Source organism: Molossus molossus, unplaced genomic scaffold (genome assembly GCF_014108415.1).
Source record: "Molossus molossus isolate mMolMol1 unplaced genomic scaffold, mMolMol1.p scaffold_m16_p_7, whole genome shotgun sequence".
Taxonomy (NCBI): Eukaryota; Metazoa; Chordata; class Mammalia; order Chiroptera; family Molossidae; genus Molossus; species Molossus molossus.
Window position 1 is genome coordinate 96,623,264 of NW_023425401.1, and position 27,755 is coordinate 96,651,018.

Here is a 27,755-nt window from a genome sequence, read left to right on the forward strand (position 1 = left end):
ACTTGTCCTGCTTGCTCACCCCTACTCCCAGCCCTTCATACACCTTTCCCTTTGCCTGCAGTACCTGGCCTCTTCTCTCCATGTATCCAAACCTCACCCTTTCTTCAGTACGTAGTTCAGGCTCTCACACCGTTTTACTTCTATTCTCCTATACTGTCTTTTGCACTTACTTGCAACTTCTCTTGCAGTATCACTTGTTTGTCTTCTAAATGATATTTTGGTTTGAGTATCAACTAGATTATCATTACCCCCTGGAAAAAGAGACAATGCTTTAAACCAAGAACTTTGCTTGGAACAAAAAAAGTGCTGTAGCTGCTAATGTTGTTACTATGATACCATTTTGTCCCCCCTAACATGTAGTACTCTGTATTTTGCTAAATTGCAACCTTATGGTCTTTTGAAATATGTGATATGTGATGTGCGTGCGTGCGTGTGTGTGTGTGTGTGTGTGTGTTGGGGACCTGCAGTTGGGTTTATGTCTTACAAGTGCTAATGTGCACCTGTTTGTTCATTGATGTATTTCCACTGTCTGGGTCCCATTACTCATCAAGGGGAATTTATAACCTGGATACAGAGCTGGATAGATTTGAAGTATATAAGTCAACAAGTATTTCTTTTATTACCATATATTAGTTATGGAAACAAAGATGCCCCCTGGGATCTCATTGCCTAATTATGCAAAACTGTTATATACTTCTTTCCCTTTCCTGCTGTTTTGTTTTCTTTGTTTTGTTTTGTTCCATTTTGTTTTGAATATGAAATCACAAACCTCCTAAAGCACCAGCTGTGCTTATCAGATATGTTAGGTACAGAGTTTATTCAACCAGAAATGATTCTCTACCTAAAATGTTAAAAAAATATATTAGTAGTAATTTATTTCCTATACATGTTTTTAATTGGAAAATAAAAAATTTAAAGATTTTTTAAAATTGATTTTTATCAAGAGAGGAAGTGAGGGGGGGCGAGAGAGAGAAACATCTATGTGAGGGTGAACATTGATCTGGCTGTCTCCTGCATGCCCCCTACTGAGATTCGAGCCTACAACCTGGGCATGTGCCCTGACCAGGAATGGACCTGGCAACTTTTCAGTGCACAGGATGATACCCAACCAATCACTGGATGAATCACTCCAGCCAGGATGGCAAATACATTTTAAATTATGTGAATTATAAAGTGATACAGTTTTTCTGATTGCCCAAAATTTTTGACCTCATATTTTCTTGAAGCCTATTTATAAATTCTTCCTGACTCTTTAGGCTGCCAAACAGCTTCAGCATGTATTTCCCTGTTGGTTGTATGAGTATATTTGTCTTTTCTGAACAGTGGGACCTTTTGAAATTATCTTCCTGCACTTGGAATGGATCATCTAGTAATTAGTGACAGCAGATTGGATTAATGTGTGTGTTTTCTTCTTGGAGAAGGGAAAAGGGATACTCAGAATATTTAGGTGCTGTGTATGTGTGTGTTATAAAAGCACCTCCAGGATTCAGCTTCCTACTGCTCCCTCAGCTTGCTGATCTACACACATACACCCCTTCCCCCAGCCGTGAAGAGCCACTTGCAGTTCCAAGCCCCACACTGGGCCATGTTTATGCTGTTTCATTACCTGAAGGGCTTTTTTTTTTTTTTTCTATCTTCAAGTTGCTATTTGTCTTTTGGGGCTCAGTTCAATGATAACTCCCTCTTTTTCACCACTCCCCTTCTTCCTCCTTGGCTCAGTGCCTCTACTGAAACATATACAGGTGCCCAGGACAGCACCTGTGACACTATTGTCCCTGCTGTAAGCTTGTTTGTCATCTCCTGCTACTCTCTAAGATCACCGGAGGGGAGGCATCTTGTCTCCCCTGGCTTTTTTTTTATCCTCACCCAAGGATATTTTTGCATTTATCTTCAGATAGAGTGGGAGGGAGAGAGGGAGGAAGAGAGAGAGAGAGAAGAGAGAGAAACATTGATGTGAAAAAGACACGCTGATTGATTGCCACCCGCACAACCCCAACCAGGGCCGGAGACAAACTGTAACCGAAGTACATGCCCTTAGCGGGAACCAAACCCAGGACTCCCCAGTCTGTGGGCCGATGCTCTAACCTCTGAGCCAAACTGGCCAGGGTTCCTCTGGCTTTTTATCTTCTCCAGTTAGCCTAACATGTGGTACAGAGAACATATTTATTTAATAAATATGTATTAATCAGTGAGTTAAGCTCCCTGATTTTTCCCCAAATAACGTCTGATCCCTCTGAACACTTTTTAAGTGGTGGTCTGTAGTAGGATTGCCCAAGTACTGCTGCTACATCTTCACGTTTTAAATATACACCCCGAGTGAAAACCATTATAATAGAATACTTGTCCTCTCACAGATGGTTTGCCCAGGCACGTTTTGGAAGCGGTGCCAGTTCATTTGTATTATATGGTTGGACATAGATTTTTAGTTCAAAATTGAGATGTAACAGGCACAGGGGTAACCACCAGACAGATGTCCTCCTTCCCCTAGCAGAGGCGAGAGAGAGCCAAAGGGAAGGGAGAGAGAGATGTTTTAGGGGTTTCTAACAGGAGCACCTAGTAGGGGTAGGGACAGTCTTCCCTCGGAAAGGAGTTTCTAAGAAAGTAAGACAAGGGACAGACGTCTGCAGGAAGTACAAGGCTCTGAACTGGGGGTGAAGAGCTGAAGATGCCCCGTGTAGCCAGGTCTCGGCGAGGTGAGGGGGAGGTGGTGGGGCACAGAGACCATGGCATGAAGGGCCTTCTGGGTAATCTGAAGCATGTGGGCCCCAGTGCATTAAAGAGCTGTAGGTTGGTGAGAGATATAATCAGATATAACTTCACATTTTTTCTTTTGATATTAAATTTACAAACTAAAGTGCATAAATCTTGTGTGCAAAGAACTTTTACATGTTTTTACTGGTGCAGTTGCTACCGAAGCAAGAGATTCTCAACACCTGGAAGGTTCTCTCCTTCCCTCCCAGGGAGCCACTCTTCTGACTTCTGTCACCAGGTTACTTTTGTCTTCTTCTTGAACTTCAGTGATGACAAAACCATACAGTGGTGCTCCTCTGACGGCGTCCACTCGGGATGTGAGACTCTGCCAGGTGGCACGGGTAGCAGTGGTCCGTCCGTGGTCATTTCGTGCCGCGTTCGTTCCACTGTATGAATATACTACGATTTATCCCCCAGTCAACCACTGCTGGGCATGACAGTCTCGTGTTGTTGTCTTGGGCTGGTACAAAGAGCACCGCAGTGAGTCTTGCGTTCATGCCTGTCGCTGGACACAGCACTTGTTCCTGTGGGAGCTCAGCTTTGTCGAGACCTCGCCCGTGCGGCAGAGGGTGATTCGGAGGAGAGAAGCGCCCACTCCTCGGGCACCGACCCCTGGAAACATAGCTTTTTGCAGTGGGCTTGTTAGAAAAGCAAACACAGTCAGAACATTCTCAACGTCACACAAATCAAAATATGGATGAGAAAACAGAGAGCGACTTCCTTTTGGCTTTTGTCATTAGCCATTGTTTTTATGTTCCTAATTGAGTAAAATTGGTGTACCCCGGTAGATAACTTTCAGTTATACGACACTTTTGTTCATATTTGGTCCACTACAGAGTGACCACCACCGTCAGACTGAAGCTACTGCTGCTCACAGCCAGGCACAACCAAGAACCCGTAGTGACAGGAAGGACAGCATGGTAGCCAGGTTTGGGCAAATTGTAGTTGAATATGTAACTACTAAACTCAGAAACATTATTGACATCATCAGATATTCAGGCAGCCCCTCCCTCCACAATTTGTGTGGGTGTGTGGTGGGTGTGTGGGTAGCTTTGTGGTGGGTGTGGGTGTGGTGGGTATGTGTGTGGTGTATGGTGTGTGTGTGTGTTTGGTGTGTGTATGGTAGGTGTGGTGGGTGGGTGTGGGTATGGTGTGTGTGTGGGGTGTGTGTGTATGGTGGGTGTGTGGGTGTGGTGGGGGTGTGTGTGTGGTGGGTGTCTATGGTGGGTGTGGTAGGTGGGGGGGTGTGTATGGTGGGTGTGTGTGGTGTGTGTGGTGTGTGTGTGGTGGGTGTGTGTGTGTATGTGGTGGGTGTGTATGGTGGGTGTGTGTGAGTGTATGGTGTGTGGGAGGTGTGTGTGTGTGGTGGGTGTGTGTGTGGTGGGTGTGTCTGCAGTGATGGCTGATTTGCATACGTTTTCTTTCAAATTGAGCCTAGAGCATTCCCAGAACCTTGGTTCTCTGCAGCGTATCTGAACCACCCGTGCTCCACGAGTGAAGTAGCACAGTCTGCATGGTCCAAACGTGTGTTTTTTCCTCCAAATTGTGAATTTATTTATAAGTCTAAAACTTTAAAATCAGTGCATTTAGTTGTACATATAAAACGATTGATGGTACAGGAAATAACACAGGTGAAATGAGTGTTTCTGTAGAAAAATCTAAGACGTTTTATGACGACGAAGGCTGAGTCTTAACTTGGGGATGAAGACACAGCACTGGAGTAAGGAAGAGGCTGTGGTCTGATTCTACCTCACAGGTCACGGTTTTAACTCACTACTTGGCATTATATTTTTACTCTAAATCTGTGTTTCACCCTGTTCCAAATATGCTATGCATTTGCATTAATTCATGTAATAAACATGTATTGCCAAATGCCTTGCTCATTGGTAGTGGGGATAGAGGTATAGACACTCATCAAAGGAATGTAGAGTCTAGCAGCAGAGACTGCTAAGTACGTAACCAGTGGTTGGACTAACCCATTTGAAGCCTGAGCTAAAATGATGCCCAGGGTGCTCTGCTGGCACAGAAGAGGGACACTTAAATTGGCAGGTAACCCTTGAGCTGCCTCTGCAGTTATGAGAGGCAGGAGCTAGGAAGGGCGTGCCAAGCACAGAGATTGGGAAGCTCAACGTCACAGAGGCAGGAAGGAGTCTGGTGCAAGCAAAGAATGACCGTAGCGTCGTGTGGTGGGCACAGGGCGGGCATGCTCAGGGCAGCTGGAGAGAGGCTAGAGCGGGAGGCAGGGCCCAGAGCTTCCAAAGCTGGGCGTGGAGGGAGGGGCATGACCGCGAAGGATGAGACCTGGATTCCACCAGGACTCCTTGTGTGTCCTCCAGCATGTCATTCGGCGTAGTGTCTCAGCAGTATGACCAGAGAAATGGGGAGAGTCGTCCCCAAACCATATTCTGGAAACACAGTTCCAGTGGGTATGAAAAGATATGCTAGGGAAAATTTCTCTTCTTCAATTGTTAGGGAAAGTTCGATGACTCCATTCTCTTTAAGACTCACAGTAACATCAGCATATTAAAGATTTCCAGTCCTCCAGTGAAGAAAAGCACTGCAATTTTCTTAACTCAGCATTTGTGGAATTATTTGAGCTCAGAGCCCATTTTCTATAACATCACTGTCAGTACCATGCTGCCCCATTTCGGCAAAAAATGGACAAGGCCCCATGGATCATCTTCATTTATTCATTCAGTTTTTAAAAGTGCAGAACGAAAGAGCTGGCCACACGCCCTCTTTCTATGTTGGATTGCTAGTGTACTCCTGTAAGAAACTTTAATTGTTTAGTTTTCATAGCATCAGCTACTCTGGGATTTTTTAAAATATTTTTCTCATTTTCATGTCATGCCCAGACTTTATTACCTGGTAATAAATTGCAAGAAATGAGAATTGAGTTTTTCCTGAACAAATATCATGTAGGATATATTTCATAGACGTTACAATGAATAAAATCCGGGTTGTACTTGCTAGAAGTCATTTCATATTGGCAAACCCCCAACTTAATAATGAATCAAGGAATCATTTGTGAGGCCAAAGAGATCATATATAAAAACAGAACTGACCTTGTTAGAAATTTGCTATTTTCAACATTTATCTGTCAGAGCCCCTGATTTGGAAATTGTTCTAAATTCCTGAAAAATGGGAACCTTTTTCCCTTGTAAAAATACCCATCATTTGGCAAACTAGTGTCATTTCTGTGAAGAGAGTGTAGCGGGTGGTTATGCAGGGACCGCCGCGACAAAGTAGACCCGCTGAGCAGCGGGAAAATGGTGTGTAATCTGCAGCGTCACGCAGGGCCTTTGCCGAGGGCATTAGACCATCACCTTCTCATCATTTCCTGTGGTACTTCCTGTGTGGCCCAAACCCTCGTCTCCAGGGATGGCCCTCTGGGCGTGCTGTCCCCCACTGTCCCCAGCACAGTTCTAGGGCAAATACAGACAGGCTGAACCCACCCAAAGAGATTTCAGAACACGGAGATGCCTGTGTATCCCTCACATATGACACTCAGAGAGGTTTATTGATGAACATTAATGTTGTTAGGACTGTTTTCTTTAATTAGTGGTATTGTCCTGAGAAATTACGAACACGTGGCAGTGGGGGAGGGCGAAAGGAAAAGAAGAAGCCAGTCTGGCTTTTGGGAAGTTGACAGTCTGGTCAGGAAGGCCAGCACCCTGCACAGTGTTTATTTCCCAGGGCAGCGGCTCCAGAGCACCAACTGAACACCGAGTGACGGGGCCAGTCGATTAGAGGCGCCATCCCATTATCCTCGGTTATTAGAAGAGTAAATTGAGTCATAAGAAAGAAGAGGTTACCCAAACCTGCCCCAGAGTTGATTATCAATCGCACGATTGGAAATAGAGCCAGGCCCTGTCTCAGTAATCTGAGCGTCCTCCCCGCCCATCTTCCCTGCAGGGTTTTGGATGTTAAACCCGCTGTGTCGGGCAGGCTGACGTCCGCTCCCCTTTGGTCACTGCTGTCCACATGCTGTAGGATATCCGAGCTCTGAATCACCATGAGGGTTGTGGGTTCCTCTTAGCAGCTCGGGGACATGTAGCTAAGCAGAATCAATTCCTGTCGCTCACACACACACACACACACACACACACACACACACACAGGATTGTGGATCAGGGTGAAGCTGCAGTGTTTTAATCTGAAAATCAATACAGAAAAGGAAGTCGAACTTGTGGGGATTCTATAGAGACGGTAATTTGGTTTGCCTTAGCGAATAGAACTGTTCCTTCCTTTTCACCTGATTATTTTACTTTGAGGTCGGGTGGGGGGGTGGGAGGAGGGGAAGAAGCTAGGAAACCCCTACAACCAAATAACCTTGAATAGACATACACAGGTAAACACATAACTCAAGCTGATCCTCCTTTGTGTAGAGAAAAGCTGTACACTTGTATTCATTCTGTTTAGAAGGAAAAACACTGAACCAAAACCCTCTACCCCACTGTCTGCATTATAAAATGCCTTTGGTTCTTTTTTTTTTATCCTCACCTGAGGACATTTTTCTATTTTTTTTGTTCAGACAGAGTGGGAGGGGGGAGGAGAGAGAGAGAGAAAGAGAAACATCAACGTCAAAGGGACACATCAAGTGGCTGCCACCCGCATGACCAACCAGAGCTGGGGACAAACCGCAACCGAGGTAAATGCCCTTAGCGGGAACCGAACCCGGGTCTCTCTGGACCGCAGGCCGACGCTCTAACCACTGAGCAAAACTGGCCAGGGCGCCTTTGGTTCTTTTATGGGGCTCTGTCAGGCTGGAAAAGTTTTTGTTACTTTATGGCCAAGTCTACCGCAGCTCAGGCAGTCCTAGCTGAGTAAACACGTCTCCAACAAACCACTCACTGACCCGAGGATTGCAGGCTGCTGAGCATGTGGTGAGTATTTACCCCGGTGTGATTCTGCCCCTTTCAGAAGAGGCACTAATGGTTTGAACCACTAGGTCTCTTCTTAAAGATTGAGAATTCACTGAACATGCCTCTCTCCAGATGCAACACTGATTACAGCCACACACTGTCTGCCTCTAGCTGTAAGATGGGCTTGTTTTTGCCTTTGCAGATTTCTCAAGTGCAGTCTAAAGCACCGCAGGTCTGAGCCTGTGTGGACACTCCTACAGTGGCGGCAGCATCGGAAATACTGTGGCCTCGTGAGGGGGATGGGGCTCCAGGCAGCACGCAGGTCGCGCCTGGAGCCCTCACTGTGTTCACTACCTTCTCAGCCTGTCCGTTCGTCTGTCAGGCAGGGATGGTGCAGGGTTCACCTGCCAGGGAGGCAGAGTGTGGAGAACCCTAGCACTGTACCCGGTACTTGCAAGAACCCAGTGAAGGTTCACGATCGCGATCTTTATATGACTCAAGTGAGATAACATCCGCTGTGTATGTAAAGACATTCTAGGGGCTGTCAGGTACACTACAGGTGTTAGTTGTTATTCTTAATCAGGTGATGGTTTTGAAACTTTTAAAACAAATCATGGAAGGCGTTTTCTTTGTGCTGCCTGTCGTCGGTCCCTCATCTCCAAGTAGAGCCCTGGAGGTGATAAGTGAGGCCCCAGCTGAATATGAATTCACCTTCTGAAAAGCCACAGACATCTTGTGACCGCGTAGAATGAAATCAATCTGAAAATCCCTGTCCTGTGTGCTTCCACAGAAAACACTCTCTGCCCTGGCCAGTGTGGGACAGTGGTTAGAGCATCGGCCTGCACATCAGAGGGTCATGGGTTCAATTCCCAGTCAAGAGCATGTACCTGGGTTGTAGGTTCGATCCCCTGGCCTGGTCTGGGCATGTGCTGGAGGCATCCAGTTGATGTGTCTCTCTCACATCGATGTCTCTCTGTCTCTCTCTCCCAACCCCCTCCCTCCCAACCTTCTATTCTCTAAAAATCAATGGAAAAAATATCCTCGGGTGAGGATTAACAAAAAAAAAAAAAAGAAAGAAAACACTTTCTCAGATCTTTGTAAGTCCAGCTCTATGTAAGATACTTCTTCTGTTGTCATTTTTAATCAATAGTTTTAAATGTCACATCCTCCCAGAGAAACTGGAGTGTCTTAAACCATGGCGTTATTTTATTTGTCCTTCCTTATTCTACATATTACTTAAGTAGAAAGAAAACAACTCCTGAGCCTGTCCTCTGTGTTCTTTCCAGAGCACCATCGTCATGGAGAAGACAGTGCAAGACCTCATGAATCTGATGCACGACCTGAGCGCGTACTCAGATCAGTTCCTCAACATGGTGTGCGTGAAGCTCCAGGAGTACAAGGACACCTGCACGGCGGCCTACAGGTAGCGCGTCTGCGGGACCCAGGCGGAGTCCCCTGAGAACCTGACCATTGTTCTGGTTGCTGATACCGCCTTCAGAGCCTGACTTCCCCCCATTAGAGAAAAGGGCCACCTTAGAATTTGTCAGGGGCCTGATGAGACCATGTGCCACTGAGATAGTCTCGTAGGTGCTAGCAGAGTCATACCCACCGAGGAATGGAAGGGACAGAGCCACCTGGACTGCCATTGGGTGGCTTCAACGAGTGTCAGCCTTGGTTTTCATGAAAGCTCAGAATCATGAGATTTATCTTCCTTGAGGAAGTTCCAGAGCTTGATTAGTCCATCAGGTGATTCTAAACGATCTTTAAAGTAAAGCAATTTCAAACTCATAATAACTCCTATTAATGATCTATCATATGATTGTTTTACTTCTTACAATTGTTTGATCTATAGCCTTCCTACTGCCATGAAAAGACAGTTACACTGTTTTTAGCATCCGTGGAAATGAAAAACCATTGTTATGGACTTGAAAACCTTTCGTTTTACCCTCTTAATTTTCTTTCCCTGGGTTCAAAAATCTCTTTGAGCTCATGGAAAAGATCATAGCACTCCTCATAAAAAGCTAATAATAGGAACAAATTATGATCTGGTCCACAAGACCTAAAACAATTAGGGGAGAAAAGAATGTATAATAAAATACTGAATGGTATGTGGTGTATAATTAAGCATAGGCAGGTAAAGTACAGTGTGTAATTGGGTACTACTTATGCCATTCTGAATATGAGAATAAACAAGAGAGAAGGGGAGAGGGGAGTCCAGAAAGACTTCACAGACGATGAGATGTGTGCTGGGCCTTTGCAGGGGTGCAGAGGGGGTGCGAACTCATTGCTTGCTATTCAGGGGGGACAGGGAGGAGGGAGTTTGGATGGAGCTGATGTCATAGTAGAAGGTAGTAAGAGATAACATTTAATAGAGAAAGTAAGACCAAATAGCAAAGGGTCTTGAAAGATAGGACTTGGACATTTAGAGGTTGTAGAGTAGATGATAAGGAGTCATTCGTTATGAGTGAGCCAGGAAGCCGTGGTCAGGAAAGAGGACTCTGGCTGAGGAATACGACGTGGGTCCACCTCCCCCCTTCCAGCGTGAGCGCGCCCCCGCCTCCCCCCTTCCAGCGCGAGCGCGCCCCCGCCTCCCCCCTTCCAGCGCGAGCGTGCCCCCGCCTCCCCCCTTCCAGCGCGAGCGTGCCCCCGCCTCCCCCCTTCCAGCGCGAGCGTGCCCCCGCCTCCCCCCTTCCAGCTGCGAGCGCGCCCCCGCCTCCCCTTCCAGCTGTGAGCCCACCCCCGCCTCCCCTTCCAGCTGTGAGCCCACCCCCGCCTCCCCCTTCCAGCTGTGAGCGCGCCCCCGCCTCCCCCCTTCCAGCGCGAGCGCGCCCCCGCCTCCCCCCTTCCAGCTGTGAGCCCACCCCCGCCTCCCCCTTCCAGCGCGAGCGCGCCCCCGCCTCCCCCTTCCAGCTGTGAGCGCGCCCCCGCCTCCCCCCTTCCAGCTGTGAGCGCGCCCCCGCCTCCCCCCTTCCAGCTGTGAGCGCGCCCCCGCCTCCCCCCTTCCAGCTGTGAGCACGCCCCCGCCTCCCCCTTCCAGCTGTGAGCGCGCCCCCGCCTCCCCCTTCCAGCTGTGAGCGCGCCCCCGCCTCCCCCTTCCAGCTGTGAGCGCGCCCCCGCCTCCCCTTCCAGCTGTGAGCGCGCCCCCGCCTCCCCCCTTCCAGCGCGAGCGCGCCCCCGCCTCCCCTTCCAGCTGTGAGCGCGCCCCCGCCTCCCCCCTTCCAGCGCGAGCGCGCCCCTGCCTCCCCCCTTCCAGCGTGAGCGCGCCCCGCCTCCCCCCTTCCAGCGGCCAGTGCTTATCCACAGGACCAGCCAGTCAAGGAAAAGCAGTCCAACCGCCTCACTGAGAGATGCGCTGCCAGTAATATTTTACTTTATTTAATAGTGATTCACAAACATTATAACACATTTAGATTTAAATCATACATTTAATCAGTAATTGTTATCATCAGTTGTGCACTAAATAATTATTATAATGGCGCCCTGGCCGGTTTGGCTCAGCGGTTAGAGTCAGCCTGCGGTCCAGAGAGACCCAAATTCGGTTCCTGCTAAGGGCACGTATCTCAGTTGCAGTTTGTCCCCGGCCCTGGTTGGGTTGTGCAGGTGGCGACCACTCCATGTGTCCTTAATCACGGTGATGTTTCACACACACTCTCTCTCTCTCTCTCTCTCTCTCTCTCTCTCTCCCCCCTCCTTCCCTCCCTCCCTCCCTCCCTCTCTCCCTCCCACTCTATCTGAACGAAAAATGGAAAAAGTGCCCTCGGGTGAGGATTAAAAAATAATAAAAAAATTTTTATAATGGCAATTCAAACAAAAAATGTTCAAATTTAGTGTTATGGTAACAAAATTCTAATTTTATTTTAGACTTTAATTTTTGCAATCAATTTTTTGCATAACACTACCTTAGAACAATCAATAAGATACTTTCAAACATAAATATATATTTCTAATGGATAAAATTCAGTAAGGAACTAAGAAATAATTCAAGGAGAAAAATGAAAAATACCCAACTGTCAAAGAGGAGCTTATTATTCATATATATTTTAAGTATATAATGGTGGATATCAAATCCCTATGGTATTGAGAGTCCATTGGGCACGCTTTAAAGTGTCACTATTTATAATAAGCCACAATTTGCTACCATTTCAGTTCATACTGAAAAATATTAAATATCAATTTTTAAATGTGTGGAGGAGAATATCATTTTTCAAAATTCCTTTGAAGTGATATACAGATAAAAGTCTAAAAGGCCACCGCTCATGGTTCGTTCTGTACAATTGGGATTTCTGGGCCACAGAGTTATATTTTCAGCTTTACAAAACCCACTCCAAAGTTATTGTACCAGTGTGACAACCAAATGAGAGTCAAAAAGCATATTTTAAATATTAAAACTAAGTATTAAAAATATTTAAAATCAGTTGCATTTTAATAACATTGTTTTATACTTATTGTTAACCTCCATTGAATTTTAAGTTTTTTGGTTTGTTTTTTTTAAAGCAAGTGATATCCTCTTCTGCTTATATTTCATTACGGCCAACCAATAATTCTAACCAGTAATAATGCTGGTGAATATTAATTATAATGGAGGTGTTCCATAACCTGCCCAAGATAAGGCCAGGTTGACTCTAGAATCTAAAGCCTGGCTGCCATCTGTATTATTGTTGTTCTGGCTATTTGGGAAGATTTTTAACCTTCCCACAGCTGGGCTTCTTGCTGATTACAGATCTTATCCTCATGGTCTGTGACCCTGGGAAGCTCTCTGCCTCCACAAAGCAGACTGGGCCTTGCTGAGCCGTTTCTTGTTTTGAAATGATGTCTCCCTGTCCATTGTACACAGTCCTCTGTTTCTGGAGTGATCCCAAATTAGTTTAATCCTGATACATGAAAACCCTTCCAGTACATGAAGTTGGCTCTCACCGCCCATTTTGTCTCCTCCCCGCCCCACACCTCCCAGACTGAACATTCTCGGATTCTCATAAGCCGCCCCAGGCGTCCTTGTCTGTCGCCCATTAGCTTGGCTTGCCTGGCTTTAAGAGGACAGCTCCACACTGAGCCTGGAGACCCGGGTGTGCGCTCTGCACTTCAGCAACACCATCCATCACTCCCTGTGCAGGGCGCAGAGCTGGTACTTCCTGTCACCTCCCTTCATTGCATTGTCAGGTGCTGAGTGTTGATCAGACCCAAGACCCGTGTGAGTGTGGGGACAACGAAGTCGACCAGTCAGGTTGTACCTTTAATGAGCTTACACTCCTGTAGAGGATAGAAAGGGAAACGGGACACAGAAATAGGACATGCATGTAGCCACAGCATCAGTGTGCGACAGAAGACAGGGCAGGATGCTCCCGGAGGAAGGAGTTACCTGAGGAGGCCGAGAAGGGCTGGGGGAAGGACGTGAGACAGGCCTTGTGAAGGGGGAGGAGGATTTAGACAGCCTTAGGCCTAAGGATCTGCAGTCAAGGTGGTGGGGACGAGTAGGAAAGGGAAGAACAAATGATGGATTTGGGGTTTTGGAAAGGAAGGCTGAGCCAGAATGGTGGAGGATCTTGAGTGCCAGGCTCAAGGACTTGGCCTGAAGTAGGTGGTGGGGAGCCAGTGAAGGTGAGGGAGGGGGACCAGGTGCAGGCTGTGCTTCAGGGAGATGTTGCTGAGCTGCGTGGAAGATGGACTGCAGCAGCATATGGCGGTGGGAGAGGGGCAGGGGGGCCTGAGCCAGAGAGAGGCAGTGGGACGGCCGGCAGGGACCCATCAAGACATTAACTTGTAAGAAGAAATAGTTGAAATCAGCCTTATTTTTTTTATGTTGTATTTGTAGGGTTTTCTTTTTATTTAGTTAGTTTTTTAAATCCTCACCTGAGGATATTTTTTTCCCATTTATCTTCAGACAGAGTTGGGTGGGTCGGGGGAGAGAGAGACTTCAATGTGAGAGAGAGACACATCCACTGGTCGCCTCCCTCACGATCCTGACCAGGGCTGGGGACTGAACCGCAACTGAGGTACGTGCCCTTGACCGGAATTGAATCCGCGACTCTCTGGTCCTCAGACCAATGCTCTAACCACTGAGCAAAGCCGGTGAGGGCTATAGAGTTTGGTTTGGTTTTGTATTTTTACCTATAATTCAAGATCTCACATTTACCCATTAAATGTAATTTTACTTTTAGATCATTTTGGTCTGTTGAGATATTTTTGAATTCTCATTCTGTCATCAGAAAATCTTAGCTATTCCTCCAAATTTCAGGTCATTCTTGATTTTATCAGCAATCTTTTAGTTTCTCTATATATATCATTTTTTAAAATGTTCAGTAGGACAGGGCTAAAATGAGAATTTGGGGGCATATCTCTCGAGATCGACATCCATATATAATTCAGTGTTTCGGGAGTTTGCGCGGAGCTGAAGAGCAGGGTCTGGAGCCTGAATTTGAATACCAGCTTCTCCACTCTTTGGTTTATGACCTTGAACAGTCACTCATCCTCTCTGCGCCTTAATTTTCTCATCTGCAGAAAGAGATAATAGTTCTTCCTTCTTAAGATTGTTTTGAAAACGTCTTTTAGAACCGTTTTTAACAAAACGTTTAGCTGCTACTTTGATAATTACAGTGCCGATGATGACAGAGATTACCTTTACCACCATTCATGACAGTACCCCTACGTTGATCATCTGCCCTATAAGAGACTGTTGGATTTCTTGGTGGTGATCTCCCGGTCCTGATCCTTTTGATGCAGCTAACCCCCCTGCAGGCCCCCCGAGACGGGCGGGTGCAAGCCAACAGTGGACAGCTGCAGCTATTCGTGCAGAAACCCTCCCATCTTCTACCTACGTTAACAGCTCTCATCTTGGACAGCTTACAAATTGCCCTTGGAAACACCATCTCTTGACCTTCAGCCAGATTCACCACTTCTTCAGTCAAGCCAATGAATCACCCAGTTAGGAAAGGAACAAAGTCATTTGACTTAATCATTGTGAGATCTTCCTGGCTCCTAGTGAGGACCACTTCCTAATTGTTCACAGACCATCTTTAATAGTCTATTTTGGAATTTTGCCTATAATTCTAAACTTAACCCAATTTCTGTAACTTACCTTCTTCTGTGAACAGGAAGGGGTTTTGTTTTGTTTTGTCACTTTGTGTGTTATTGTAAATAGGAGAAAGAAGCCTGTGTTTGTATTTGAAGAAGATTGTTTAGAAGGAAGGAAAGATTGTTGCCGTAGGAGGGAAAGGGTGGATTGCAGAAATCCGGGTTTGGCGCGTGCGTGGGTGGGATGTGGTCAGTAAGTTGAGTGACTTCCTGAAGGCAGGAACACGGATAGTGTTGTCCGCCATGGTCTGTCCTTCTCACAGGAATTGAGTTATTTCTCTCATTTATATTTTACCGTTTAGTCTAGACACTGCAACTGTATCTCTGGTTAATACTCCTTCCAGCATCATGGCCATTGCTTTTGGTTCTTGACATGCTGTGGCCATCTAGAGTATGTTGATTCCTTCCCTGCGGAGACTAATATACCACTTTGGTGTTCCTCTTGGCCAAATTCTCTGGAATGGTGCCCACTGTGAGCTCATTCCCTAAGCAGTAATATCTGTAGTGATCTTCCACAGTTGCTGAATTACAGGCCTAGATGAATTATCTCAGGGCTGGGGAAAGTAACTCTGTGAAGCTTTGAGGGGAATAAATAGAAAATTATTTATATGGTTGTTATACAACAGTGTGCACACACATACACACACAGCCTGTTGTCTCTTCCTTAATCAGGTTTTTACACTAGTGGGAAAGGGTTTCCTATTGTATGAGTCTGCAGATGCAAAGTGTCCTTACTTCCTCTCTTCCCATGTATTGCCCTCCCCCGGATTGGCGCCGGCTGGGGAGTAATTAGGGCAGTCCTAATTTGGACAGCCAAATCCTGATGACAGTGAGAGGAAACACAGGAAATGTTCTCGTTTGCCTGCCAGCAAATGACTGACTTAAATAGCAAGCCATATCCAATTCAAATGATCCCAAATGATGTAACACTGGGGAGGGGGGTGGAGACACTGCAGTCTGATTCTTTCGCAGCAGATAACTTTTACGGAAATGGTCAAATCCATAAGCTCATGATGCCCTCTGCTGAGCGCTGGCTTGTTTTCCAAGTTGACCGAGAACCTGGTGCATCCGCTGGAGTTGAGACCGCAGGAGAGGTCAGAACCATGTCACCCTTCTCTGAGCGCCTCACTCTGCAGAGAAAGACTGTGTTATATGATGATATCATGCTACACGCTTTGGAGAAAGACGGGTTTCCTAAAAGGGAAATGAGGAACCCGAGTCTTTTCCTGGATTGGCCACGCCCCTTGGGGCTTAAAGGAAAACTCAGCTGTGAGCTCTCCACTGCCCTGCAGTAGCTCAGGGTCTACTTCCTAATGACCCTGCTACTTCCGGCTGAGCACTCTCTCCCTTTGCTGCCCTTTTTGTCCTGAGGCACAGCCAGCAGCTTGTGTCTCAAGACAGTCATTAAAAACTTGGAAGTCAGGCTCTGGCTGGTTTGGCACAGTAGTTAGAACATCAGCCCATGGACTGAAGAGTTGCTGGTTCGATTCCGGTCAAGGGCACATACCTCAGTCATAGGTTTGATCCTCGGCCCTGTCAGGGTCATGCAGGAGGCAACCAATCAGTGTGTCTCTCTGATATCGATGATTCTCTCTCTCTTTCTCTCTCTTACTCTTTCTCTCTCTCCCTGCCCCTCCCTCCTTTCCACTCTCTCTAAAAATCAGTGGAAAAAATATCCTTGAGTCAGGATTAACAAAACAAACAAAAAAATTGGAAATCACAGTTTTTTTAAGTGTCTGTCTGTTCCAACTTAGCATCAGTTCATTAATCAGTTTTGGGGAGGGGGTGTCTTTCTGCATCGTGTTGGGCCTGGTAGAGAATACAAATAAATCATCTAATCTTGGAGGCTCAACTGATATAGACATAAGCATGTTCTGGTAGGAGACAGTCCATCCTCAGGGCCACCTTCACGGCTTCTCCGCAGAGGACCGAGAGCTCAGGCCCGAGTGGGAAGAAGGCGTGACACAGCGATGAGCTATAGCTGATGGCAGGACCCGCGCTGGCCCGGGGCGGGTGCCGTGTTGGCTCTCGGATGTGTGTTGCGTGAATGAGGAAATTCCTGACAGACCGAGTGGGATGAGAGGCGGTGGGGCAGCGTGTCCGCTGAAATGACTGGGCACTGTGGTTGGGTAGGAATGAGACGAAGAGGGAGTCTGGAAAACTGCCCATATTGAGTGAAGGAGCACTGGCAGAGGCTTGATGGGAAGGACGACCTCCTGCCTGATCAGAGTGGTGTGTGACGGTGGTGGCCCCATTGTGCCAACAGCAGAGACTGGACGCCGGGACTGTGATGTCTCCTGAGCCCTTTGGGTTTCCTGTGTAGGCTCAGGCCAGGGTCCTACAGGAATGAGAGCCTAGTTGGGTTGCTCTGATGCCTTTGCGGACAAACTAACTTTGAACTTCAGTAGAGCCAAAGGCACATGCCAGGGGAACCCTCCGCAAGCCCATGCGAGCTGCCTGCCAGTTTGCCTCTGTCTTCCATGAACCCTCGCCAGAGTTGTCAGGTGTTTCCTAAGTTGTGATTATTGAGTAAAAATACACACCATCATAAACCAGCACTGAGCTGGTATATGCTCCGACCAGCACTGAGCATGATATAAAAGATAACCTGAGCCCTGGCCGGTTTGGCTCGGTGGTTAGAGCATCCATCCATGGACCAAATAGTTGTGGGTTCGATTCATGACCCAGGTTGGGGTCATGTGGGAGGCAACCAATCAGTGTGTCTTCCTCACATCAATGTTTCTCTCTCTCTCTTTCCCTTCCACTCTATCTACAAATCAATGGAAAAATGTCCTTGGGTAGGGACTAATAACAACAATAAAATAAGACTTTATGGAGGCAAGATGGCCATATAGTCAAAGCAGTACTCGCCTGCCCCCACAACCACATCAGAATTATAGCTAAACTACAGAACAGCCATCATTCAGAGCTTCCTGAAGCTAGGGAATTTAGAAAGAAGCCACATGGAGACTGGTAGGTGGGGCAGTCTGGGGTGGGGCAGAGGTGCGGACAGGCGGTCCCACACCCACATGTGGTGGTTTTTAATCAGGAGGGATATCTTGGTTGTGAAGGTCCCCCCTGAGGAGCGAGGGGTTCCAACCCCACACTAGATCCTTCAGCCCAGGGTTCCAGTGGCCAGAAGAGAAGTCCCCTTATCTTCGGGCTGTAAAAACCAGAGGGGGTTGTGGCCGAGTGACATAGAGGCTGCTAGAGTCCCAGCCAGTTTCTCTTAAAGGGCACAGACTTGGACTCGACCCCTCTGAGCTCCAGCATTGGGGCAGCAGCTTGAAGGGAACCAGGGACTTACGGGGAGGAACTAACTTCTCTGGCATCAGGACAAGAGTGGGGAGGGCAGATTTCTCCCAGAAAATAGTGCTGGCAGAGGACATTGTTCCCTTGCTGAGCCCTCCCCCCACAGAGCCCACAGGCCGGCACCATATCTGAGTCTCCATCAACTTGGCTCACACTCTTCACCGCCCTGGTGATTCCCTGAGGCCCCGCCCCACCCAACGTGCAGGTTCATCCAGCCATTTCCAGTGCCTTTACCATAGGATTGGCCTGTCTTGGCTCATGCGTCAGACTTTCCTCAAATCTCTCAAACAAGCAGCAGCTGGCCTCAGCATGCTCCCTACCTCTGGCGAAGTGGCCCCAGGCCGGGCACTAGCAGCTGCCTGCCTTGGTTCATAGCTTGGTCTCTCCTGGCACCTCCAAGCCCAACACAAGTAGCAGCCATCTGCAGACTGCTCTTTAGCTCGTCCAGGTGGCCCCAGGCAGGGCACAGGCAGTGGCTGACTTTGCACCTCCTGGGAAGCCCAAGAACCTGTGCACCCAGTGGTCAGCTTCGGACCATGCCAGATTACAACCCTACCACCTCCATGAGCAACACACTCAAGGGGCAGACTTGGTGAGCACCAAAGCCCCACTGAAGCAGGTCCTGCTCCATAGGGTTGGCTCTTACACAGCAGCCCTTCAGCTGTAGTCACAGCTGGTCCTCAGAGCCAATTGGCCTGGAGGTCATTTTCTCCCAGTGATGCCAACAACAATCAAGGCTCAACTACAGCAGGACAGTGCACACGGTCTACACAGGGGCGCACCTGGAATGACTAGCTGAGGGGACTGGGGAGGCTGAGCCACTGGGCACTACAGGACACCTGCTGCATGAGGCCACTTTACCAAGTCTGGGAGACACAGCAGGTCTACCTAATACATAGAAACAAACACAGGGAAGCGGCCAAAATGCAGACACAAAGGAACCTGTCACACGTGAAACAATAGGAGAAATCTTCAGAAAAAGAACTAAATGAATTGGAAGCAAGCGAATTATTAGATACAGAGTTCAAAACAGTGGTTGTAATGATGCCCAAGGAACTTAGTGAGAACTTCAAGGAACTTAGTGAGAATATCAACAACATTAAAAAGGACCAGTCAAAAATGCCCTGGCCAGTTTGGCTCAGCGGTGAGAGCATCAGATTGCGGACTGAAGAGTCTTGGGTTTGATTCCAGTCAAGGGCACATACCTTGGTTGCAGTTCGTCCCTGGCCCTGGTCAGGGTCATGTGTCTCTCACATCAATGCCCACCCCCCAACTCTATCTGAAGATAAATGGAAAAATATCTTTAGATGAGGGTTAAACATAATAATAATAAAATAAAAAGTCAGAAATGTAGGATGCTCTGACTGAAGTAAAGAAGAATTCACAGGGAATCCATAGTAGAGTAGAGGACACTGAGAACCAAATCAAAGATTTTGAATATGAGGAAACAACACCCAAGCAAAGAGCAGAAAGAAAAAATAACCCAAAAAATATAAAGATAGTATAAGGAGACTCTGGCCAACTTTAAGCTTACCAACGTTCACATCATGGGAGTGCTGGAAGGAGAAGAAAGAGAACAAGAAAGTGAAAACCTACTTGAAAAAAATAATGAAAGAAAACTTTCCTAACTCGGTGAAAGAAACAGACATACAAGTTCAGGAAGCACAGAGAGTCCCAAACAAGATAAGTCCAAAGAGGCCCACACCGAGACACATCATAATTAAAATGCCAAAGGTTAAAGACAAAGAGAGAATCTTAAAAGCAGCAAGAGAAAAGAAGTTACCTACAAGGGAGCTCCCATAAGACTGTCAGCTGATTTCTCAAAAGAAACTTGGCAGGCTGGATGGGAGTGGCAAGAAATATTCAAAGTGATGAAAAGCAAAGACTTACAACTGAGATGACTCTATCCAGCAAAGCTATCATTTAGAATTGAAGGTCAAATAAAGAGCTTCTCAGACGAGAAAATGCCAAAAGAGTTCATCAACACCAAACCAGTATTACATGAAATGTTAAAGGGTCTTCTGTAAGAAGAGGAAGAAAAAAGATTAAAAATATGTATAATAAAATAGCAACATATACATATCAATGATTGAATGTAAAAATAAAAATAAACAAGCAGAACAGAAACAGACTTATAGATACAGAAAACACTTTGATGGTAGCCAGATGGGTGAGGGGGTGGGTGAAAAGATGAAGAGATTTAGAAGGTACAAATTAGTAGTTACAGCCATGGAGGTGTAATAACTGTGTATGGTATCAGATGGGTATGAGATTTTTCAGGATGATCACTTAAGTTTTATAATGTCTAATCACTGGGGTGTACACCTGAAACTAATATAATTTTGTATCTCTAGTGTAATTAAAAAATAAAAAGTGATTTTTTTTTAAGTTAAAAAAAAAAAGATGTTTCTGATGTTTCTCTGCTCTTTTCCTATTTATTCTGCTTCGTCTTACCTTAAGGGTTATTTTGGTTTTGAATTTGCATTTGTTTTGTTTTAATCAGTAGCATACTGCTGACTCTCATTTTTACATCGCTCATTGTCATTGTGACTCCGTTGCTGGGCATTGCTCTGCACTTTGGCCTGCTACAGGTCCAGCCATTCACAGTCGAAAATCCACTACAGTGGTGTCCTTTGGACCAACCTTGTCCAGGGTTCATTTGTCTAGCTTGAAGTGTCTGAAAGATGTGGTCTGGGAAAGTAAACATCATGCCCTGGCTGTCACCAAACAGTTGAATCCAATTAGCCCCACCTGCCCCCAGTTGTTTACTTAATGAAAGACTCGACGCCCCAGCTGTGCCCAGGGACCAGGCACACTTGCTCTTCCCAACTGTTCCAGAGAGGAAGCAACGCACTTCAGAGCCAGTCGGCACCAACAGATGTTTTGCAAATGAAATTTACTCAGCTGTGTCTAGAGGGTGGACCCTTCTCATGGCAGCCGTATCACCTGTTCCAAGAGGTATACCTATTTTCCTCTTCCTCCTGGGAACAGGTACAAATAGTTACACAGATGGCTCTTTCTGTGGCCCATTGAGCTGTGAATTAATTAGTAGATTATGGTTCTGGTAGTGGTAATTAACCCTGCTCCTCTTGTGGAATAATCGGAGATTTAGCTCTACTTTTGGAGGCTATTGGATATGTCCTGGAATTTTGTAGCCCACACAATCTAGTTTAGCACAAAATTATAAACCAATAAATGCAGGATGGAAACTTGCCATTTGAATGAAAAATTCCCTGTAGGGTAATTGTATGTTGCAAATTAATGCCAGTATTTCAAATTATAATATTGGGAATTGCATATTGGACGTTTATTCCAATATGAATTAATAATTTATTTTGAGGGCTCTTATATAGGTAGCGTGTTAGTTCATTTGGATTACATTTTTTAATAAGACAAGATCAATGAATATTAGCAAAAGCAGTAATATACTAGTTGAATTATAGAATTAATCCAGTCTTCCAAAAATGCTAGGTAAATCATGTGGGTGCCTTTAACACAGTGTCCCACTAAGCTAATTCTTTCCATTCCAGCTAGTACTAAGATGAAAATTTCTAGATTCCCAAAATGTGTAGTACCATCTCACACCTGTAAGCCCAAACTGTTTTCTGAGCCCTAGGGCTGAAGTGGGCCAGAATGGATGGGCTCAAAGACTTAGAGGCTGGAAAACTGAGTTAGGTTTGACCTTCTAACTCTGTGGAACAGAATTTGACCTGTAGTGTGGGTATAAGAGGAATTGAGCAACCCAGCTAAAGTTCTTTCTAGGTATGGACACTGAAATTTAAATTTTATATAATTTCCACATGTCACAAAATCTCCTTTTGATTTAAAAAAATAAAATAAAGACATTGTTTATAACATACAGATTATACAAAGTCAGCGGATGGGTCGAGTTGACTGACAGGCCACAGTTTGCCCAATCCATCGTATAGGACAATTGTGAAGTTGTAGGTGATGCGTATAAAAGGAGGGAGAGATTACTGAAGGCTGACATCGTTAACAAATTCTTCACAAAGAACGTGAGGTTTGAGACTTGCCAGAAGAAAGAAGAGCAGGGGTGGGGAGTGATGGACAGAAAGAGAAAGAGAAAAAGAAAAACAGAAACATCAGTGTGATCTCCAGAAAGGATGTGCAGGAGGCAACCGGTGGATGTTTCCATCTCACATCAATGTTTCTATCTCTCCCTCTCCGCCCCCCCCCCCAAAAAAAGTCATTGAGGGAAATGGGAGAGGAGGTTGATCAGAGACAGGTAAAAAGAATGCCAGCAAGCGGAGGGTCTACCTGGCATGTGTATCATAGATGTCAGGTGGTGCCATTCTGTAAGATTGCACCCAGCACCCCAAGTATGAAAGTGTAAAAGTTAGACTGTGGGACTAATCCATAAATATTTCAGAATGATGTAAGAAAAGAAGGGGGGAAAGGGAATTAAAGGTACCAGTGTGAGTCATTTGAGAGTCTGTTTTTGCATCACTAACCAGAGTTACAATTAGAAAACGTGTGCTTGTGGTGAGAATTCTGGAAACCAACTCTGGTTCTCTTATTCTTCTAGCTTATTTTCAGACAACCAGGGCAGCATTGCTTCCTCCAGCATGAGACCATGTTTCCGTGAAACAGGCTGTCATGGCTCAGGGCTTGTCTACAGACATTACACTGTCTCTGGGTAAAGGAGGTTTTATCATACACACATGCATATCCGCCATGCATGCACTGCATGGAGAGACCTGCACGTGACGTCCTCCAGTACCACCCTTCCACCAGAACGAACGCTGCCCGGGCTGCAGGGGAGACCTGGAGCCTGGGTCTGCTTCAGACGGGAGCCGGCTAATTAGCACTCCTTTCATAAATAGCTGTCACTTCTGTCCCCGAGAACTGCTGATGGAGATTTCTAGACCATTCAAATTAGCTATAGGGACAGAAATGAGGAGCTTTTTAATTCATTTGAAATTGAACATTTAAGATGACTTCACAGGTACCTTCTAGTAAGAGCAGTGTCAATAGCGAACCCACGGGCCCTGTTAAAGGGCTTGAAGCCTGTCAACTCTGGGTCACACGTCAAAGGCCACTGCAGAGAGCAAGAATCAAAGACTTTCTGCCTGACATTAGGGGCAGACGGTGTCTCTATGATGGTGAATACAGCGGTGTCCATAGTTCAAACAGCAACTTCAAGTAGAACTAATTAGTAGTTTAAACCAAGAAGTCACAGGACAGCCCTTTGTAACACTGTGTCCTCTTTCGGGCGCCCGTGTACGTTGCTATTTAATAGCATTCTTTTATATGGCTACTCCACCTTATTTAACGTCTTTCTTGAAAGATTCCCCCCAAAACCTACCATACACTTTTATTTATCCTAAGGGGTAAAGGGGACTAATTAGTATTATTAGCTTTCACGATTACTCAACAATGAAGAATCTAAGAATGAAATCTAGAAATGATTGTTCCCAGTAATGTGACCAATTAATGGGTATCACTGTCCCAGCCCAGATAATGGATTATGCCAATAGGAGAGAGGGGTAAGGGCCCTGGCTGGTTTGGCTCAGCAGTGGAGCCTGGCCCTCAGACTGAAGGGTCTCAGGTTCAGTTCCTGGCCAAGAGCACATACCTGGGTTGTAGGTTGGATCTCGGCCCAGTGGGGTCTTGTGGGAGACAACCAATCGATTTGTCTCTCTCACATCAATGTTTCTCTCTCTTGCTCACGCTCCTCACCTTCCTACTGCTCTATCTAAAAATATATGTGTATGTGTGTGTGTGTATATATATATATATATTTATATGTACACATATATACATATACGTGTGTGTGTGTGTGGAAAAATATCCTTGGGTGAGGATTAACAGAAAAAGAGAGAGAGAGATGAGGATCTTTTCTGTGTAGCAAAGGTAGATAACAAGTACTAATCGGATATTAAGCAACGTGCTGACGTGTGTCTTTCTCCTGGTTTTGCTTAGGAGTATTGCCCAATCAGAAGAAAAACTTGTCATCAGTGCATCTTGGGCAAAAGATGACGATATCAGCAGACTCCTGAAATCTCTGCCAAACTGGATTAATATGGCTCAACCCAAACAGCTGAGGCCAAAGCGAGAAGATGAAGAAGATTTCATAAGGTAAAAGATCTGTTTTCTAAGTTGTACCGAACATGAGGAGGAAAAACATCTGTTTGGCTGATTCTTTCTTATGCGAAAAATTCTAAACATCAAGCAGCAATTAACTGCGCTTAGTACAGCCTGTTTTCAGCCTAATGCACCTCATTTCCCATGCAAATATGCCTTGTTCTCAAAACTGTAGATGGCAGCGATTGATATGAATCAAACTGGGAGTGTTGCTAAATCGAGTTAAAATATCTTTCAATTTGTAGGTCATTCTCCCCTCTTCGGAGACAAATATAATTCATTCATTCATTCACTTATTCAGCAAAGCTGTATTCACCTTCTTATGTACCATGCCTTGGAAATATGTCGGGCAGTTAATAAGAAAAGTCCTGCCCATACAGAGTATGTTACAGTTCTTAGCATGTTCTTCAGCTCATAGAACCATTAGTTGAACTTTCTGGAAATACATATGTGCTTCCCATGTCTGTTCATATACATTGTATTATCTCTGGTTCTTTTCTGCTTGTTTTGACAAAGGTAAGGTCTCTCTGTCAACTCTATCACTAAGTGTTTACCTAAGTACAACTGAAGTGATTGACTTAGGGCTTCATTTGATGAAGCTACTCATTTTCACACTCAGGGCCTGCCACAGTGAAATATTGCACCTACTTTGTAAAGTAGGGGGTAAAAGTGGAGGTAATATGTTGTCTCATTAAAATTCAGTTTATTTTTGCCGGGGCCAGCATTGTTTAGTGGTTAGAGCATCACCCCCCACCCACCATACTAAAGGGTTGCAGGTTTGATTCCCAGTCAAGGGCACATACCTGGGTTGCAGGTTTAATCCCTGGCCCCAGTGGAGGGGGGGGGGAGCAGTGTGCAGGAGGTGGCCAATTGATTTGTCTCTCATATGGATTTCTCCTCCCTCCCCCTAAAAATCAGTGGAAAAAATATCCTTGGGTGAGGATTAACAAAAAATAAGTAGATAAAAATTAAGTTTATTCTTACTGTCTTTTGCCTGTCCAAATGCATAAATCAGTAGTACAAATAAAATAAAATAAAATAAAATAAAATAAAATAAAATAAAATAAAATAAAATAAAAGTGCTTTGTTGAGCAAAGACCAAAAAAGGAATAAAAGGAGTAATGACTAATACCTTACTTTTAATTTATCCTAAGACTGCTGTGGGCTTATCTCTTTCAGAGAATGTAGATTGCAGCTATAGATAAATAGGTCTTTAATGCTCACAGAGTTAACCACATTCATACACTATAGTGCCATGTTTTACCAACATTTTATTGTGAAAATTTGCTATAGTGCCATTTAAAACTTTCTCGAATCATGATACTCAAAAATTCAGCAGTAATTTAATCTAAAGCCTTTCTAGCTATATTTTTATTTCTATTATTCACATTATCTCAGAGAAACTTGTTGATTGGTTACTTTGATACAAGAAAACTGTATATTATAGTTTACTTTTTTTAATTAATAGACTTTATTTTGGGAGGAGCAATTTTAGGCTGATAAAAAATTTTGTCGAAAATTACAACTCCCCATATATCTCCTCACCCACCCCCAGTTTTCTCTGTTTTTAACATTAGTGTGGCACAGTTGTTAACATTGATACATTATTGTTGACCAAAGTCTGTAGGTTACATTAGGGTCCACTCTTTTTGTTGTAAATTCTGTGGGTTTTGACAAATGTATAATGAATGGTATCCAACATTGCAGTATCATTGAAAATAATAGTTTCATTGCCCTAAAAATTCTATTATTTCTCCTAGTCACCTCTGCCTTCCTCTCCCTGCACCCCTGACAATTACTGTTTTTTTTTTAACCATCTCCATAGTTTTTTCTTTCCAGAATGTCATATAATTGGAATCATATAGTATATATTCTTTTCAGATTGGCTTCTTTTGCTTATTAGCAATATTCATTAAAGTTTCCTTCATGTCCTTTTGTGGTTTGATAACTATTTTTTAAAAATTCCGAATAGTATTTCATTCTATGGACATACCATAGTTTGTTTATCCATTCACCTACTGATAAAGTTGCTATAAACATTCATGTGCAGGTGTTTGTGTGGGTGTAAGTTTTCAACTCACTTTGATAAACACCAAGGAATGCAATTGCTAGATTGTATGGTAAAGAGTATATTTAGTTTTGTAAGAAAATGCCAAACCATCCTCAGAGTGGCTGTACCATTTTGCATTCCCACTAGCGATGAAGGAGAGTTCCTGTTGCTCCACATCCTTAATAGCATTTGATGGTGTCAGTATTTGGGATTTGGTACATTCTCATAGGTGTGTTTGTGGTATCTCATTGTTTTAATTTTCCTAATGACATATGTTCAGTATCTTTTCATATGCCTACTGTGTGTGTGTGTGTGTGTGTGTGTACACCATTTACATATATACAGTGAGATATCTGTTCATATCTTTTGCCCATTTTTAATTGGGTTGTATGTTTTATTATTTTTGAGTTTTAAGAGTTCTTTGTATATTTTGGATACCAGTCCTTTATAGATATGTGTTTTGCCGATATTTTCTCTCAGTCTATACCTTGTCTTTCAAACTGTACAATGTCTTTTGTAGAGCAGAAGTTTTTAATTTTAGTTGAATTCAAATGTATTGACTTTCTTATTTTATGGATTGTACTTTTTTGCATGATAGTTCTAATTGAGTGTTTTGTAGGATTCCATTTTTTCTCCCCTGTTAGTGTATAAATTATACTTCTTTTTAAAAATTGTTTTTAGTGGTGGTCCAACAGTTTTCAATATACATGTGAACCAATCCAAGTCCACTTTCAAATAGCATCATACCACTCCATGGGGAATGCAAATACCTTATAACAGTGTATCCCAGTTCCTCCTTCCCAGTCCTTACGACATTGCTCACGTTCATTTCATTCATCCATAAGCTATAATCACTGCATACAGTATTATTTCGAACAAACTGTTACCTATTGCTCAATTAAAAGTAAGAGAAATAAAAGGTTATATTTTCCTTTATTTCTTTTCTTCTCTCATTCTCTCCCTTTCTTAATGTAGGTTCAAGTTTTTGACCTGTACCATTTTCCTTTTCCCCAAGGACTTCTTTCAACATTTCTTATAAGGCAGGTCTCCTGGTGACAAATGCTGTCAATTTTTGTCTGTCAGACAGACTATATTTTTCCTTCACTTTGAAGAATAATTTCACTGAGTTTAGCATTCTGGGTTGGTGATTCTTCTAATACTTTAAATATTTCACTTGACTTTTCTTGCTTCCATAATTTTTTTAGGAGAAGCCCAGTGTAATTTTTATTATTCTCTTACAGGTGAGGTGATTTTTTTCTTCTGGCTTCTTTCAGGGTTTTTTCTTTGTTTTGATTTTGTGCCGATTAAATAGTATATGCCTGGATATATATATTTTTGGTGGTTTTCATGTTTGGTGTTCTCTGAGCTTCCTGGGTCTGCAGTTTGGTATATATCACTGGTTTGGGGGGAATTCTCAGTCATTATTGCTGCAATATTTCTTCTGTGTTTTTTTCCTTCCTTCTGGTATTCCCATTACATATACAATACTCCTTTTGTAATTGTTTCACAGTTCTGGGATATTCTGTTCTGTCTTTTCATTCTTGTTTTCTCTTTGGATTTCATATTTGGAAGTTATTATTGACAGTTCTTCAAGCTCACTGATT

General features: G+C 44.5%; 1 protein-coding gene across 4 annotated transcripts in view; it reads left to right on the forward strand.

The window, feature by feature from the left end:
* EXOC4 (exocyst complex component 4) overlaps positions 1 to 27,755 on the forward strand; it is a 761,664-nt gene that overhangs the window by 602,285 nt on the left and 131,624 nt on the right. For all 4 annotated transcript variants that reach the window (XM_036247077.1, XM_036247080.1, XM_036247079.1 and 1 more), the window contains exons 12-13: positions 8,903 to 9,039; positions 23,940 to 24,095. In XM_036247077.1, coding sequence (XP_036102970.1) covers positions 8,903 to 9,039; positions 23,940 to 24,095 — 293 coding nt within the window. The remainder of the gene's footprint in view (positions 1 to 8,902; positions 9,040 to 23,939; positions 24,096 to 27,755) is intronic.